The sequence below is a fragment of the Peromyscus leucopus genome, chromosome X (assembly GCF_004664715.2).
Source record: "Peromyscus leucopus breed LL Stock chromosome X, UCI_PerLeu_2.1, whole genome shotgun sequence".
NCBI classification, from domain to species: domain Eukaryota; kingdom Metazoa; phylum Chordata; class Mammalia; order Rodentia; family Cricetidae; genus Peromyscus; species Peromyscus leucopus.
The window spans coordinates 131,480,955-131,500,146 of NC_051083.1; the positions used below are offsets into that span (position 1 = coordinate 131,480,955).

Here is a 19,192-nt window from a genome sequence, read left to right on the forward strand (position 1 = left end):
CACCAAGATAACATCTTTCCAAATGAATGATTGCATGGATCTATTTTATGATTTTATTGAATATTTTCACTATTAGCTCCAGTTGTGCTTCCCACTGTTCACAACCAAAATCTGAGCCCACTGAAAAGTGAGGAATACACATATAGCTCAGAGATCATAATGACTCCGACGATGTCAGAGCCTACGATGAGCCAGTGGTTGTTTTATGTTAATGTAATTTGTGAGTTCATTTTGTTCTTGTTGCTGATATGATTTCATGTACCATACTTTATGATTTGTGTCCTCTAGTAGAACATGTACTCTTAAATTGTGTCTGCAGATGGTTTGGGTCCCAAGTTTGTCTCCATGACTTCTACTTGTGTAGTCATAAGAACATTTTATAACATCCTTAAACCTCATTTAGGAAGTGTCACTAGCAACAGATTTCTATCACAGACTCCTTGTGGGTATTACATTTTGTGCCTCAGATCCAATACTTACCTGTTGTTCAAATCTTAGATGGTCTTTCAATAAAAAACCCAGAACCAGATACCAAGATGAAAGCTGAAAGATCATAAAAGCAGAACAGCCAGCTACAAGTTCTTACCTCTATAAAATCTTCAGTCTAAAGAGAGTGAGTTCCTCTTTGTTTATGCCTTATATACCTTTCTCTGCCCAGACATCATTCCTGGGATTAAAGACATGTGTTCTTCCCAGTAATGGGGTTAAAGGTGTTTGTCACCACTGCCTGGCTTTGTTCCAGTATGGCCTTGAATTCACAGAGATCCAAACAGATATCTGCCTCCCAAGTGATAGTATTAAGGGTGTGTGCTGCCACTGCCTGACCTCTATGTCTAATCTCATGGCTGGCTCTGTCCTCTGATCCTCAGACAAGTATATTAGGGTAAACAATATATTGCCAAATTTCCCATTTTTTGTCTAAAATAATAAAAAAGGTTATAACTAATATAAGAAAAACTATATACAATAAGTAAAATAAGTATATACAATATATGTAGTCAAAATTACATTAACAGTGTCTAGTCCATTAATATTTGACAGATTCAGAGAAAATACTCCATTATTTATTCTTTTTTGGTGAGTTCAAAATGTTGTACCTAATTCACTTTCTATCCTAATGTGTATTACCAATCGAAAAATATCTTTTGATGTCTTTCAAACTTATACACTTTACACCTCTTCAGTGAGTTTCTTTTCTGAATTTGTTAACAAGGAAAACTATAACTACCTAATCTTCAACTCCCTAAGAGACCTTAGTATGAAACAATATTACCTAAGTAAGCAGGAAGTACAAACAAGTGACTTCCCAAAAATGTGAAAAATGACAAAAACAGCTGGCTATCTGGACACTCACTCACCCAAGGTTCCTCTGCAACACTGAGGCATCCATCTTCAGCCTACAGGCCTAGTATATCTGACAGATTTGTCTGTGAAGCAGAATTTTCTAAAGCACCTTCCTACCTCATCTTGGCAAAGCTTAGCAGTCCTTTTTTGTGTGTGTCCTTCTTGTCCATTTGGACTATCAGCGATTGAGGCAAGGGCACTTTCTTGACCAGTGGCTTTTGTTCCATAAGGAATTTCTTCAATGCCCATCATCTGCTCTGAGGTTGATTGGTGTTGTCAAGAGCAGACATGTCTCATAGTCATAAAAAAGAATCTATATTATTAAAACATTTTAAATACCACATCCTGTAGATCTCTAGTGTTTAAAGATGACCTGTCTATCTAAAATATATCTCTGTTTGAACTTGAAACATACCTAATATGACTACAAGTTTGATTGTAATAGGTGACTAAATAATAACTTGCATTTCTTTATATCCTAGTTAGTTGGTAAAAACTCTCAAGAATTAGAAAATTGCATTGCATTGTTAAATGAGTTGTATAGGTACAATAACTTGAACTAGATTAGAAACGTATGCACAGTATGACCTAACAAATATAATCTCAAATTTGTATCAACATACAAATTTGTATGTTGTATACAATATACAAAAATCTAATCCAAAGTAAAATATTTAAAACTAGTAGTTGTTTTTGAAAAGTGGATTCAATAATGTACCCTTTTATCCTATTATGTCTATCTCTCTTTTTTTTCAGAGTAGATTCACTAGTCTACCCTTTCAGCCTATCATTTCTATATAATACATTTCTATATCATATGTCCCTTCCTTTTAGAAAGAGATTTACTATGACCAATAACAATTTTTAACCAACCTCTAAACAAACACAACATCCATAATCCACATTTTGGGGAATGTGGGCATAGTTTTCTAAGCTACTTCCTGATTATTGGGGGTGTTTGTTATCTTATGGGAACACAAAGAAATTTTAGGATTATGGTCAAGTCCTAATTGGAGTAGTCTGTGAGGCTGTATCATCTCAGCTAGCCATCTTGATATTATCCTGAGTAGTTTGTAGTCCAAAGACAAACTTTTGGTGATATTTGTCTGCTTAATGGCATTATCATTGTCCTGATGGAATCATCATTGTGAGGCTCCATCATCTTTTTGGAGACTTCAAAGTTGCTGTTAGGCATGGTCATGGTTCACTGCAGAAAATCTTTTTCATGGGACATTTTTTTCTGGATGATTTGTCCTTTGTCTTCAGATGTCTCATTTGTTCAGTGTTTTTCAGATTCCTTAGCTGGATGCTTTTGTTCCCCTGAAAGACAAAAACAAAACCCTTCTACAACCCTAACTTTTGGGAGTTCCCAAATCTAATCTTTATCAATTTTGATTTATAATTCCTCCTTAAATTTCTGTTTTATTTTCTAAAGCTGTTCTATCACCCAGAGCAGTATGAGTTTTTACAATAGGCATTATTAGGTTCTTTAATTGCTCTGGGAAGGGGTTTCTTCCACGATGGCAGGAGAGGACTGAACTAAATTTGTCATGGGGGCCTGTGAGAGGCCCCTCAGAGGGTTTCCCAACAGCAAAGACAAAGGATTACCTTGTCTGTCATTTGTTGGTCTACATTCCTTAGTTCAATATTTGTCTTTGTCACACCTTCTGCATAATCCAGAAGGGAGGGACATTCTTTTGCCATTGTTCCTTGAAAAAAAATTGTTTCTAGGAATGCCCTGTTTATAATACCTTTTTAGGTGACCTTGTTTACTACAATTGAAACATCTGACATTACTATTTTTCTTCAAACCTCTGGAAATCACCTCTGCTATCCAAGTATCATCAAGGTCATGAGAGTCAATATTTGTTTGTATCTCATATCTATACCTCCAAGGGTGCTGAACTTGCCTTTAATGGCCTAATTATCCTTTTGCATTGTGTGTTAGCATTTTCAAAAGCCAGAGATTCAATTATTTTCTGTCTAGCTTCTAAATTTGGTATCATTCTATTTACTGCTGAAGACAGCCTTTGTAGGAAATTAGTGAAGGTTTCTTTTGGGCCCTGTATAACTTTTGTAAATAACTCAATTTTCTTTCCTACTTCTTCAATTCTGTCCCAAGTATTTAAGGCAGCCATTCAGCATAAAGCCAGGGTATGGTCATCATATAGAGATTGACTTTATAAATTAGCATAATATCTCTCTCCAAGAAGTTGATCTTGGGAGATTTCCATACCTCTAGCCCTACTTCATTGCTCAATGGTCTTAACCTCATCCTTCCACCAGGTTCTCCATTGTAATTGGGGACCAGCTTTTAAGACAGCTGTAACCAAATCTCTCCAGTCTTGAGGAATAATTCTATTACAAGTTGACCATTAGTTTAACATCTGCTTCACAAATGGGGAATGCAAAACATAAGACACAATAGCTTCTTTGAATCTCCTCAAATATAACATCTGCACAGGAGTCCATTTAGCTCTTACACAGTTTTGAGCAGTGGGCAGTTCCTGTGAGGTTACTGGCTAGATTAAGGTTGGCTATTTGAAAGCCTTAGGCTTTTTCTCTGTAACCATATAATTCAGTGCTGAGATTGGTTCACCTTTAAATTCCTCTGTCTGGGTCTGAATTTCTCTATGATCTGTTTTAACAAATTTTTCTAAAATTTTTATCTTGGCACTCATATTAACCAACTTTTTTAATGATATAACAAAAATTATCAAACAGATAATATTTATAATTGACATTACATAATCCCATCTACATTAATTATCCTCTCATTTAATTGTTCCATTTTCAGACCACCTAATGTGTTATCAAACAGAGACTAAACACCCTCCATTGTAAAAATGTTTCCCACTTTTTAATGTGGGGAAAAACTTTCTTTTAACTAATTCCTACCTTAAATAAATCCCAATTGACTCACCAAGTCTGCTGACAGTGACAATTCAGATGATGGTGTGGCAGCAGCCTGAGGAAGGGGTCCAAAGAAAGCCACAACCCACTGGGAGAGGGGAGAAGCCAAAGAGCCAGAGAGAACATGAAAAAGCAACTAATTCTAGCATGTTTGGAGCCTGGGCCTGGGGAGTTTGCTGCAGAGAGGCTGCAACAAAACCTTACCAAGGGGTTAGGGACTCCAGCCCACATGGGGTGGAGACTCTGGTCACATGCAGCTCAGGTCTGAGATGTGGCCTATAAGGCCACAGGCAAGCAGCATTTTTGTGAGTTCATACCCCACAAGTTGGATGCCAGATGTCATTTGAATGTTAGAGGGTCTTTTAATAAAAATCCCAGAGCCAGATATCAGGGTGAAAGCTGAAAGATCAGAGAAGCAGAACAGCCAGCAACTAGTTCTTACCTCTATGAAATCCTCAGTCTAAAGAGAGTGAGTTCCTGTTTCATCATGCCTTATATCCCTTTATCTGCCAAGACATGACTTCCTAGGATTAAAGGCATGTGTGCTTCTCAGTAATAGGATTAAAGGTGTGTGCCACCACTGCCTGACTCTGTTTCTAGTGTGACCTTGAACTCACAGAGATCCAGACAGATCTCTGCTTCCCAAGTGATAGGATTAAGAGTGTGTGCCACCACTGCCTGACCTCTATGTCTAATCTAGTGGCTGGCTCTGTCCTCTGATCCTCAGGCAGTTTTATTAGGGTGTACAATATATTACCACATGTGTAACACTTTACCTGACTCAGGAAATTAACCACTACAAATGGATGAATCTTGTGTCATTCATTGTGCTGGCCACATTGACACATATTAACATATACAAATGCACACACAGAGCAAAAGTTTTACAATGAGAAGCACAGTTAGTTTTAAAATATTTGATTCTATAGCTTGTAAAAATGATACAGTATACAGTCTTCATTTTCCAGGATGCATTGTAAAGAACTGCTTGTTTAGAGCCACAAACCCAAAACTTGAAATGTCAAGATACATAGTCTTCTCCACTAAGATCTCCAAGACAGCCATTAGTTGCTTGCAGGACAGTCATAAATCCTGCCAAATTAGTTGATCTAAGACCAACTCAAATATGTGTCCTCCTCATCACCCTTTGCATCAGTTGTTGTTGTTTAGACCTTAATATCTATATCCTGGACTTCTATGGCTGAGTATGGGAGTAGGGGAGCTATGCTTTCTTTGGAGAATTATTGCATACCCACTGTGACATGAAGCCCTTTCCAATAATTGAACAACACCTCTAAAATAAAATTCCATGTTAAACCAAATTAGAAGCCTCATTTCCCCTTCTCCCTTCCTTCTTATAGATGCATAATACAAATGGGACTCCAGAAATGGGAATTTTAGCACTGATATATGACCTTGAGTAAAGTAGTTCACCTATCTGAACCTTTCCTTTCTTGTATAGAAAATGAAGTTGGCAGACCCTATCCTTTTTGGAAAGATGCTATAAAGAAGATGGAAGTGAGTCAAATGTGTCCTGTCACCCATATGGCAATGAGGGAAGCACTGTGGAAAACTGTGCTGTGATCCAGCCACAGTTTAGGGAACTTATATAGGAAAGAGATTCTTTGTAGAGATTATTCTTTCTAGAAAACTTTTGTAAAGGAAATAAGTTTGACTGAGACATGGGAAGGCACAGTATATGATTGGCTTTAGAGTTGAGCTTGATGTTAACCCAGGAAGAAGAAAAAAAAAAAAAGAACAGAAGAGCAGAGCATCATGCCTGGGAGTTAGGAAATGGTACAGAATGATTGAGAATCCTTCCACTTGTATCCTAAAGAGCTCTAAATTCATATTGAATCAATTAAAAGGTGAAATAAAATTGATCATTGAAGGCTATGTACCTGGAACTTTAGAGTAATAAGCTGGTCTTCCTGTTCTAACTCCAACCTAGACTCTAGAGATAGATAACACTCAAATTAACAGTTTTGTCAAAACTAATGGTATTATGTGGACACCTAACAGTCTTGAAAATGCCAGTTCATCACCTCTCATATTTTTCAGATACCTTTATGGATCAAATTTTACTGCAAGAAATGGATCATATATCAAGAATTTAATGCCTAGCCATTTCTCACTCAACTCTTCTGTGGTCACTGAGCTGCCCAGTACAGAGAGGCAGTGAAAGTTCCCTTGACCTCTATCATACAGAGAACCTCAGCAGTCTACTCCAATATCCCCCAGAGCAGCCTAGCACTGTTATCATGCCTGTCTTCCTGCCTAGAAGAGTCAAAGAAACTTCCTATAGAGATACAATCCCCCATCACCTGATAGTGCTTGACCATAACATTTATTATCCTTTTAATAGTCAAAATATATAGATTCCTGCTGTCTCTAGAGATGATGAAATCATCTATTGCTCTCTTGATTTAGGGTAAGTTAGAGGGAGAAGATATGTGTGCAGTGTATGACATAACTAAAAGAGCTCAAATATATAATTATCTGTAAGAATCTTGGTTCCCTCTGCACTTTTGACAGAATTGCAGCTATCAGATTATAGTAACAATAGTTTTATTCTCATTGCAAGATGCATCTGAGAATAATTAGACAAGATGTTTTGTAACACTAATACTACTCTGATTTCTTTCAGGATACTTGAGGATGACCTGAAGCTGAGCAGTGATGAAGATGACCTTGAGCCTGTGAAGACCTTGACAACTCAATGCACAGCCAATGAGCTCTACCAGGTAGGAGGATCTTAGATCTTTGCATTGGGCCTGAAGTGGGTGGACACAAAGAAATACAATGGCTTTCATAAATACAGCCTCTTCCTTTTTCAGGGAAAGAAAGAATATTATATAACATAAAATTGAGTATTTATAAATTCATAGCTTTGTGACATTCAATATACTGACAAACTTGTACATCCATCACCAATCCCAAAATATTTTTATTATCCCAAATGGAATCTCTATACCCATGAAATATACTCATTCATCCTTTCCCTTAATCCCTGAGGGTATCTTATTAATCTATTCTTTTTATTATTAAGAAATTTTCTATTTACTTTACACACTAACCACAGGTCCCCCCTCTTCCCTCTTCCCAACCCAACCTTCCCCCCAACCCACTCCCTATCCCCATACTTTCCAAGTCAAGGTCTCCCATGGGGAGTCAGCAGAGCCTGTCACACTCAGCTGAGGCAGGTCCAAGCCCCTTCCCCCTGCACCAAGGCTGTGCAAGGTGTCATCCTAGGCACTGGGCTCAAAAAAGCCCACCCATGGACCAGGGATGGATCCCGATCCCCCTGCCTGGGGACCCCCCACACAGTCCAAGCTAAACAACTGTCTCACATATCCAGAGAGCCTAGTCTAGTCCTATGGGGGCTCTACAGCTATTAGTCCATAGTTCATGGGTTTCCACTACTGTGGCTGGTCATCTCTGCATGTTTTCCCATCATGATCTCAACGTCCACTGCTCACAGAATCCCTCTCTCTCTCTCTCATCGATTGGATTCCTGGAGCTCCACCTGGTGCATCTGCTTCCATCATTCACTGGATAAAGGCTCTATGATGACAGTTTGGGTATTCACTAGTCTGGTCGCCAGAGTAGACCAGTCTAGGTATCCTCTCGACCATTGCCAGTAGTCCAAGGTAGGGCCATTCTTGTGGATTCCTGAGAACTTCCCTGGCACCCTGCCCCTTCCTATATTTCCATGATGTCTTCATTTATCATGGTATTTCTTTCCTTGCTCTCCCACTCTGTCCCTGTTCCAGCTTGACCCTCCCATTTCCTTAAGTTCTCATGCCCCATTATTTGTGCTCCATTACCACCCACTCCCAGTTTGCTCATGTAGAACTCATCTATTTCTCCTTTCATGGGCTATCTATGTGTTCCTCTTAGGGTCCTCCTTGTTAACTAGCTTCTTTGGAGCTGTGGTTTGTAGTCTGGTTATCCTTTGCCTTACATCTAATATCCACTTATGAGTGAGTATATACCATGTTTGTCCTTCTGAGTCTGAGTTACCTCACTCAGGGTGATATTTTCTGGTTCCATCCATTTGCCTTCAAATTTCATGATATCATTGTTTTTTACTGCTGATTAGTACTCCATTGTGTATACATGCCATATTTTCTTTATCTATTCTTCAGTTAAGGGGCATCTAGGTTGTTTCCAGGTTCTGGCTATTATCAATAATGCTGCTATGAATATAGTTGAGCATGTGTCTCTGTGGTGTGATTGAGCATTTCTTGGGTATATGCCCAAGAGTGGTGTAGCTGGGTCCTGAGGTGGATTGATTCCCAATTTTCTGAGAAACTGCCATACTGATTTCCAGATTGGTTGCACAAATTTGCATTCCCACCAACTGTGAAGGAGTGTTCCCCTTCACTGTAAATTCTTCTACTGAGAATTCTCTGTTAAGCCCTGTAGCCCATTTTTTAAAATTGGATTTTTCAGAATTTTGATGTCTATCTTTTTGAATTCTTTATATATTTTGGAGATCAGCCCTCTGTCAGATGTGGGGTTGGTGGAGATCTTTTTTCCATTCTACAGGCTGTCGTTTTGTTTTATTGACCATGTCCTTTGCTCTACAAAAGCTTCTCAGTTTCAGTAGGTCCCATTTATTAATTGTTTCTCTCAGTGTCTTTGCTACTGGTGTTATATTTAAGAAGTGGTCTCCTATGCCAATGCATTCAAGACTACTTCCTACTTTCTCTTCTATCAAGTTCAGTGTAACTGCATTTATGTTGAGATCTTTGATCCACTTGAACATGAGTTTTGTGCATGGCAACAGATATGGATCTATTTGCAATCTTCTACAAATTGAGATCCAGTTATGCCAGCACCATTTGTTAAAGATGCATTCTTTTTTCCATGGTACAGTTTTGGTTCCTTTGTCAAAAATGAGATGTTCATAGGTGTGTGGATTAATGTCATGGTCTTCAATTTGATTCCATTGGTCCACATGTCAGTTTTTATGGCAGTACCAAGCTGTTTTTATTACTATAGCTCTATAATAGAGCTTGAGGTCAGGGATGGTGATGCCTCCAGAGGTTGCTTTATTATACAGGATTTGTTTAGCTATCCTGGGATTTTTGTTTTTCCATATAAAGTTAAGTATTGTTCTTTCCATGTCTGTGAAGCGTTGTGTTGGAATTTTGATGGGTATTGCATTGAATCTGTAGATTGTTTTCAGTAAGATTGCCATTTTTACTATGTTAATTATACCTATCCTTGAGCATGGAATATCTTTTCATTTTCTGATATCTTCTTTGATTTCTTTCTTCAGAGACTTAAAGTTCTTATCATACAGGTCTTTCACTTGCTTAGAGTTACCCCAAGGTATTTTATATTATTTGTGGCTATTATAAAAGGTGATGTTTCTCTGATTTCTTTTGCAGCCCATTTATCATTTATATACAGGAGGGCTACTGATTTTTTTGAGTTAATCTTGTATCCTGTCACATTACTGAAGGAGTTTATCAGCTGTAGGAGTTCCCTGGGTAGAATTTTTGGGGTCACTTATATATACTATCGTATCATCTGCAAATAGGGAAAGTTTGCCTTCTTCCTTTCCAATTTGATTCCCCTTGATCTCCTTTTGTTGTCTTATTTCTTTAGCTAGGACTTTAAATACTATACTGAATAAATATGGGCAGAGTCTGGTCTTGTTCCTGAATTTAGTGGAACCTCTTTGAGTTTCTCTCCACTTAATTTGGTGTTGGCTATCAGTTTGCTGTGAATTGCCTTTATTATGTTTAGTTACTTTCCTTGTATTCTTGATCTCTCTAGAACCTTTATCATGAAGGGGTGTTGGATTTTGTCAAAGGCTTTTTTAGCATCTTATGAGATGATCACGTGTTTTTTTTCTTTCAGTTTGTTAATATGGTGTATTACATTGACAGATTTTTGTATGTTGAACCATCTTTGCATCCCTTGGATGAAGCCTACTTCGTTATGGTGGATAATTTTTTTGATGTGTTCTTGGATTCGGTTAGCCAGTATTTTATTGAGTATTTTTGCATCAATGTTCATGAGGGAGATTGGTCTGTAATTCCCCTTCTCTGTTGCATCTTTGTGTGGTTTGGGTGTCAGGGTAACTGTAGCCTCATAAAAGGAGTTTGGTAATATTCCTTCTGTTTCTATTATTGTGTGGAACAATTTGAAGAGTACTGGTGTTACCTCTTCCTTGAAAATCTGATAGAATTCTGCACTGAAACCATCTGGTCCTGGCCTTTTTTTTTTTTTTTTTGGTTGGGAGTCTTTAAGTGATTGTTTCTATTTCCTTGGGGGCTATTGGTATATTTAAATAGTTTACCTGGTCTTGATAGCTCAGGAATCTATTTTTTTTTTGTCCTCATAGATTTGGCTATTTTCTATAATGAGATGGCACAATGTGTGACTCTTTTAATATTTGGCTTCACTTATCATAATGGTTTGTTTCTAAGTTATTTAAGGTTGTACCATATACTAATACTTTATTCAGATTTATGGTTAACTGATATTCTATTGTTTGGATGAATCTCATTTTGTTTATCTGTTCATCTCTTGATATTTCAGGCATTTCTGCCTTTTGGCTACTATTTAGTGCTGTTTTGTGTACTTAAGGGCAAATATTTTCATGGACATTTGTATTGACACTTTTTAGCATAGAAAGATAAGTATAATCACTGTATAGTTTTTTATGTTTGTCTTATTAAGTAACTTAATACTTGACATTGCTTTCTTCTGGGTAATAAGGGGCCATGTAAATAATATGGCACTATTAATTTGTCTTATTATTGGGACCATTCTATTTACAGAAACATCAAGAACATACTCATCACATATACAAAAAGAAAATGAAAACACAAGTGTTTTCTCACATTCCTAGTGTAGTTTGCATCCTATTAAGAACTTTAAGAGATGATGACATGGATTTTCTGTGCTCTAAGATGGTGTACCCATGCTAAGACACTATTGAACAATAAGTATGAGAACAGTCATGTAGTCAAACAGATCTGAGTTTTAATCCTAGTCTTAGTATTTTCAAACTGAATGAATTTTAGCAAAAGTTCTAGTTTTTATAATGTAAAGATAACAGTAGCACCTACCTATTGAATCATAGTAGGTTCAATGATGAAGTGGACCAATACATATCAAAGGACATGACAGACTAAAGCTTAGGGCATAGCAGCTACTCATCACTTTATGTGATATTCATCATTGTTATGGCTATGTCTGATGATATAAAAATTCTAGTATTCTTTGAAATATAGTTCTATCCACATTCCCTTTTCCTGTAAAGAATGGGAAGCTAAAGAGAACTACTAAATTAGGTACAGAAAAAGAGCCAGCATATTGGCAAACTTGAATGAAAAGAATCTGTCTTGTCTTAATGTTTATTAGTCATGTATTCCTAACCATCAGAAATTAAAAGTATAACATTAAAAGTGTAGTTTCTGGACTGGAGAAGCCTGGTAATAAGGCCTACTTCATACATACTAATTATATCACATTTAGAGAAATTGCCAAACATCCTGATGTCTCAAATTTCTCATGAGTGAATTAGGATAAACCAATCTTGTCTAATTCATAGGAGTGTTGTAAGGAAAAATTAGTTATGAGAAAGTATGTGGAAAACTTTAACCATGATAAATATATGGTTATCCTTCCTTGTAGCCCATTTAGTGTTAACTGAAATTTTCTCTTAGATATACAAGGGAATAGACATTATTCTTCATTTTGGCTTAGGTGTCCATAGTATTTACTAAGAATTAGATTGAGTGTTTTAACTGTCATTTAAGGGTATCAGTCAGGTATGGATGAGATTAACTCCTCTGGGACCTGGCGATTTTAAGCCAGCATCTTCAGGAATAAAAGCCAGGTCACCAATGACACTGCATCAAGTCCTCAGAAAATTACATGCCTCTGGAAGTTCTTAAAAGGACTGTTATTGATGGACAATTGAATCATACACTTTGAATTCAGTTGGTCTCTTCTTTTTCTGAGATAGCTCTTGCTCTGGTACAGAAAAAGGATTAAAGGCTCTCCTGTAATGCTGTATTCCCTTTGTTTCCCCTGTGGAAGCTAACCCCAAATAAGACAGAAACACCACTTTAAGTTCACAGTAGGTACTATAAAGTTTGAGAACAGTGTTGGTATAAGAAATAATGCTTTGTATTTAGTGTTTGTGTGAACACTTCTGCTGCAATATTGTGTTTAAAAGAAAGAAAAAAACAGGTGGATATCAATGGAATGGTTTTGACTTGGGGAGTCACATGATGTCTATCACTAGGTGATTGAATTTTGACTTGTCATCTGGGATTTTTGACATTACAGATATATTTCCATCTCTAGCCTTCCTCTTGCAAAATTATTGAATTACCATTTTCAAGTCAGTCATCCAGAGCAGGCAATAGTACTATGATCATTTCACTGGGGATCAGTAGCTAGATACAAGATGATGATTTCCTTAGTGGGGATATATCCCATTCTCTGCATAGCCCTGCCTCATTTGACTGAACCCTCTGTTTCCCTTTTTCTCAAATTTTTCTTCTTATGTTTCTTAGGATTAAAGAAACCCCAGAAAATGGAGATTTAAACCTGGAATCAATTTTCATTTACAGCTGAAAAGCAGTTATTGATGCTGTGCTCGCAGTTCAATGAAAGATCTAAAGATGTAGACCTTGTGCTTCTCTTTCAATAGAAGCAGGCTAATCAGTCTCAAATGCTTTTTTAACAACAGAATTATATTGACAGGATTATTAAAATTTCTGTCTTTAAAGTTTTAAGCACTCTAGAATTTGGTCGATTTCAAAGACTTTTCAAATGTATAGTGGCCAGCCTCTAAAACTCATCCAGTACATGCATAGAACCAGGTAAACCTTTGCTTGTTATTTTACCAAATGATAGCACAGTATTTGACTGACCAAGATCCAAGTTGTAGTGTGCTGTCTTCTGGAGGCAGGATGCTCTGTGATGCATCTGAAACCTTCTCAGATAAGGACATGGCTTTCTTATAACTCAACTCACCTCAGACTGATTGTATAGACATACAGCATATTTCAGAAATATAAAGGACACACACACACACACACACACACACACACACACACACATACACACATATTTCTAGAAATTGCCATTAGGACATTTTAACAGTAATGTTATCATTTTATTAATATGAATCAGACTGAAAACATAGACTTCATTTAGACCACTTAAAATTCAAAAAACTTTAACATGATTGGAAATGTTCAGTTAATGACTAGGTTCAGCAAAATAATTGTAACTAAACCTTGGGGTTGTATGGTTTTTAGTGTTTTAAAATCATATAGTCTATAATAAATTGTAATGGTAAAGTGCTTGTGATAGATTCAAACAGAAGTATTAAGTATTTTTTAAATGTCTGAATTTTTTATGTTTTTAATATTTTTTTATTTAATTTTATTTTATTTTAAAATACCATTCAGTTCTACATAACAGCCACAGATTCCCTTGTTCTCCCCCTTCCTGCCCCTCCCTTTCCCCCCAGCCCACCCTCCATTCCCACCTCCTCCAGGGCAAAGCCTCCCGCAAGGACTGAGATCGACCTGGTAGACTCAGTCCAGGCAGGTCCAGTCCCCTCCTCCCAGATTGAGCCAAGCATCCCTGCATAAGTCCCAGGTTTCAAACAGCTAACTCATGCAATGAGCCCAGGATCTGGTACCACTGCCTAGATGCCTCCCAAACAGATCAAGCCAATCAAATGTCTCACCTATTCAGAGGGCCTGATCCAGTTGGAGGCCCCTCAGCCTTTGGTTCATAGTTCATGTGTTTCCATTCATTTGACTATTTGTCCCTGTGCTTTATCCAACCTTGGTTTCAACAATTCTTGCTTATATAAACCCTCCTCTTTCACGATAATTAGACTCCTGGCGCTCCAATCGGGGCTGAGCCATGGATGTCTGCATCCAGATTCCTCAGTCCTTGGATGGGGTTTCTGGCACAACTATTAGGGTGTTTGGCCATCCCATCACCAGAGTAGGTCAGTCCCGGCTGTCTCTCGACCATTGCCAGTAGTCTGAATAGATAATACTCATGTATGACAAGATGGTCATAGACTTTCCATCCACAAAGGGCATATAGCACATGTTGCCTCTTTAAAGATTATGGCAGTAGAAGCATCAGCTACCTCTGAGAAGCTACAGATCACTATGTGCACATCTGAAATGAAGTGTCAGAAGAAAGAGGCATGACCATATTGCTCTTGTCACTGACCTTGAGCTGAAGTGGCCAACAAGCAGTGTCCCTATCTCTGCTCTCAACCTACTCCCTGTTTTATTCAATTGTGTTACTTTAAATCCCTTTATCTCCCTAACTTCTGTCTTAATGCATGGGTGAAGCATGGAGGTTGTGACTTGGAGTCATTAGTAAGCAAGCTCAGGGAAATTTATCATGTGTGCGTGAGTTTATGGGAAGCTTCCAAGCTTTGATTTTAATCATAATTCTGGAATAAAATACAGATATATGAATGTATCTCATAAATTCTGGTAATAAAATACTTCTAAATTAAAAATGTAAGATGTTTAATTTGATATGCTGACTTTGAAACAAAAGTAACTAAGGTTTTGGTCTGGGTGTCAAGCATGCTTTTACCCTATACCTTCACCAATTATTGACCTTCAGATAGAAAAGCCACTAGACAAGATTTAAACACTATAGATCATGTTCTGAATGGAACAGAGTTTATCTTATTCTTAGGCTTCCATGTTTACTTTTCTATTTATAACAAGAATAAAGAGCAAAAGAATTGTCCAAATTCTAGATAGCTACAAATCTAACATTAGCCATTCAGAATACAAGTGGCTTAGTATTTTTTTTAAAGCAGAACTTACTAAATGTATACAATCACACTGTCTTTTATCAAAAATATATTTAAAATGAGTATTTAGACTGTTTCACTAAAAATGTATAAATTTGCTCAAACTTATTATTTTGGTAGACAAGTTTCATATTTAGCCCCAAGTCATACATATGTATATTAAAATATAGGATGCTGGAGCTGAAAATGACAAAGAAATATTTCACTTCAGTTGCCTCATTTTTCCAATATGGAAACTGAGTATAATTCATTCAATATTTGCCATATAGTTTAAAAATTGATGTTCCTTCTTCATACTGAGCTTAATGTGATCTGAAGGGACAGAAAAGCTGATAACACTAGTGTGCTAATGATAAAGTTATTTGATCAGCAGCAAGTGTACTGATGTATGTTTTGGAAAATAAGAAGCACTAAGTATCTGCTATCTACTATAAGTACATTGCCCATTTTTTTCTTCTTACATGGTAGGGAGAGAGAGGGTTTTTTTATTGTATTGACTGTCTTCTATGCAAAAACCACACAACACCATTTGAGTATTATTTAATGTGAAGGGAAAGAGGGCTCAGATTGGTTGGGAGAAAGAAAACTTGAGTTTTTAAATCCACAAACAGCAGGAGAATAGTGACCAAGAGCCACTTTCATTGGCTCCTCTAATGGGAAAATGAAAATGTCTAGCCCATACTGAGATGTTCTTTCCTAGTGTCTCTGTGCTTCCTTAGAGGAAAATTACTGTCAAAAGTGACTTTTATGTGTGAGATATTTCTTTACCAATAATAGTACACTTTCCACTAAGTTACAATAAGCCAAAACATAAGCTCTGGAAGAAATCATCAGCTGACAAATCAAAGTCGTTAGAAAGGACTTTCTGTCTTTCATGAGAGACAGCATAAGGGAGTAAGCCTTTATGAAAGCATATACTTCTGAATCCTATTGTCAATTATCTTTGGACAGGCACTAGAAAAACTGTCATATTAATAAAAATATGCAAAAAATAAGTGGGACCTGCCACATGGCCCCTGTTCAATCAGCAGTGATCATAGTAGAGTCCTATGTAAGCATAAGGTAAATAAGGTTGATGTGTAATTTACTGAGCAATGGGAATCTAGAAACATGGTATTTTTGTCTGTTTGTTGGCTGACTCTTCAGCAGCAACTAGAAATGGATTTGCTTATGCTTAATACTAAGCTACAGCCCCACCCCAGAGTCTGAAAAGGAGAGCAATGTGATCAAATTGGAATCTCAAAAGATACCTCTAGAAAAGAGCATAAAGAAGGGTAAGAATAAAGAAATAATGGAACAGTAAGAAGTCAGGGACCACACGCTAATAAGAGGTAATAAGCATCAAGCTTGGAGGTAAATCCAGAAGAGTCTGGAAAGCATTTTTTTTTTGACACCAAGTGGGATGGAAGTACTAGTGAGCGCTCCTCCTCTTTTGCAATGTTAATAAGAGCCTTCTTTTTTATAGTAGTATGGACCCACATGTACACGAGCCTAGAACTAATCTCTCCTACTAGAGTCTTCTATTTCCACCTGTATGGAGCCTGTATTCCTTCAGGATACTCTGTAATTAAATAGTCATGCCTCTCAAACTGCCAAGTTCATTGATTCATTTCTGTGGTAAATGTTTATTGACTATTGGATGTAAGACATGGTTCTTTAAACCTAAAACAAATTTACCCCAATATCTCCTGCCAAAATTCTATCCCTGCCTCTTATATGTATAGTACAACGTCTGTGTACTGTTCCAGGTACCACTAAAAGTACAATGATAAGTGGCATCTTCCTAGTCCTTGGATGTAAAATCAGAAATATAGCCAGGAATCTAGGTTTTATACAAGTTGAGTGCCAGTTGTCTTACTCTTTCCTCCTGGCTGTGTATATACTTTATGCTAGTTGAAACCCCAGTCTCCAGGATAAAATGTCTCTTTTTATTTTACTCAAGCAAGTGAAATGCATGTAAGTACTGTAATTAAGAAATTCATTTTTACACTAGGCTCTGGGGGCGCACGCCTTTAATCCCAGCACTTAGTAGGCAGAGGCAAGTGGATCTCTATGATCTCTAGGCCAGCCTGGCCTACAGTGTGAGTTCCAGGATAGACAAGGCAACACAGGGAAACCCTGTTTTGAAGAAAAATCATTTTTATATTTGGATAACTGCTCTCAGTACATATCTTTTTAGTTGATTTAGCTAGTTCTGTAGGTACTGATTTGAAGCTACTTGAAGACCTTGCTGATAAGTTCATTTGTCAATAGAGAAGTTGTTTCTTGAACTAAAGTAATCATTGAAATTTACCAAAGCATGTCACTAGGTAGGGCCATAGCTGTGCCATGCAGCACAACTATGTGAATAGTTAAATATAAAAGAGAAATGTGTGGCAATAAAGAATACAAATCAATATAATAATTGATTCTCTGTCTTAGTGCTTCACTGTCTAATGTGCACTTATTTAAAATTATCTGAATGATTGAATTTTCTCTTTTTTACCAAGAAGTGTAAAGATTCAGCTTAGGCACACATGCTTGGAGAATGACAGAGAAAAGCATATAATTGGGAAAGTAAAAGTTATTCACAGAAATACTATAAAATAATATTTTAGGTTTGACTGACAGTGTTGTTATTTATTACAGAAAACAAGCAGTACCTGAACACATATCCTTGCAAAATGAGTTGACTGGTACAATATCTCCAGGCCATCTTAGTGCTCAACTTTGACAACCTCAACATAAAGGAAATATATAGCATTACATTTGTTTTCTATGAATCATAGATGAGTAATGTGTGAGCCTGGATGTAACTATTCAGGATTTCCTTCTACCAAGTCCCCCACCCCAATTCTCTAAATTTTCTATGGTTTAATGGACAAGGACAGTAATTCATCATAACCAGAGGGTCAAAATTACCGAAAAGAATTTTGGGAAAGTTATAAGCATTACAGAGAAGATGACTAATATATTTTCTAAGTTGCTTATATGTAGCATTTTCCTTCTCAAAATGTTATATATGCCCTAGTAGATGGAGTTCTGTAGGTAGCCACTTGCTGTCCTTCATTTCTTCCTTTCTGTGGTGAGAACTCTACATCATATGCTTGTCCATGAGCCATTTTAGCTTCAGTGCAATACATATATTCTCGATATAAAACAAAGACTGAGTTCTTAGTTTTAAGAAGGAAGAGTTAATGAAAAGCAGTTATGAGCCTATCCACATCATCCATCCTGAAGAAATGAATTTGTTGTTTAACAGGATACTTTGGATAGTACAAATATTGATAATGAGATATGACTCAGCTCATAAACACTCCTTAGAATAAGAGAAGTGCCCTCCCCCCGGAATATAGTTCTTTTTCAATATGCTTGTCATAGAATGTTAGTGAGAAAATGAAGAGCATCCTTAAAGTGTAAGTTGCAGAAGGGGTTTCTAAAGGATTGATAACCTGAAAATGAGGGTTCAGCCATCTAGATATGGCAGCACACACCTGTAATTGCAGCATTTGAATGGCAGAAGCAGGGAGATCACTTGTCTGATGCTAGACTGGGCTGTACATCAAAAGTATATCTCAAAGAACAAGAAAGATCTGTTAATCATCCTAAACTTCACTTAGAGAGAGAAGGTTCAGAAAGGAAGGAAAAGGGAAGAAGAGAGAGATTTGAATGGTAACATGCTTGTGACCCATACTTCTACCTCCAGTTCCCAGAGTGTTCTACCATTAAGCTCCAAGAATCATAGAGGATTCATACCTATGAAATTGTAGAAGGCCCTCACTTGTTTCATTATGTCTCCTCAGTACCTCAGAGTCTTCTGTTAATACTGCTTTCCAGACAGTGGTGTTACTTTCAGCTCAGAGCTATTCTTGATACAGAGAAAGCAGCATAATGGTATTTCCTATCATTATTGCAGTAACTGCATATGTTTGATACTGAGACCTGACCACTACTTGGTAAATCCACAAACAATTGCTTACCACTAAACTCAATACACCAACACATTTGTATAAAACACTCACAAATAATATGCATGGCATTTGCTTAGGATATTGAAGTTCTGAGCACAGCCATCAATGTGGAATGTTAACAATGCCCACTGACATAGAAAGG

At 37.1% G+C, this 19,192-nt stretch overlaps 1 protein-coding gene across 4 annotated transcripts in view; it reads left to right on the forward strand.

Moving 5' to 3' along the window:
- Aff2 (AF4/FMR2 family member 2) overlaps window positions 1-19,192 on the forward strand; it is a 638,276-nt gene that overhangs the window by 485,652 nt on the left and 133,432 nt on the right. For all 4 annotated transcript variants that reach the window (XM_028855771.1, XM_028855773.1, XM_028855772.1 and 1 more), the window contains exon 7: window positions 6,905-7,001. In XM_028855771.1, coding sequence (XP_028711604.1) covers window positions 6,905-7,001 — 97 coding nt within the window. The remainder of the gene's footprint in view (window positions 1-6,904; window positions 7,002-19,192) is intronic.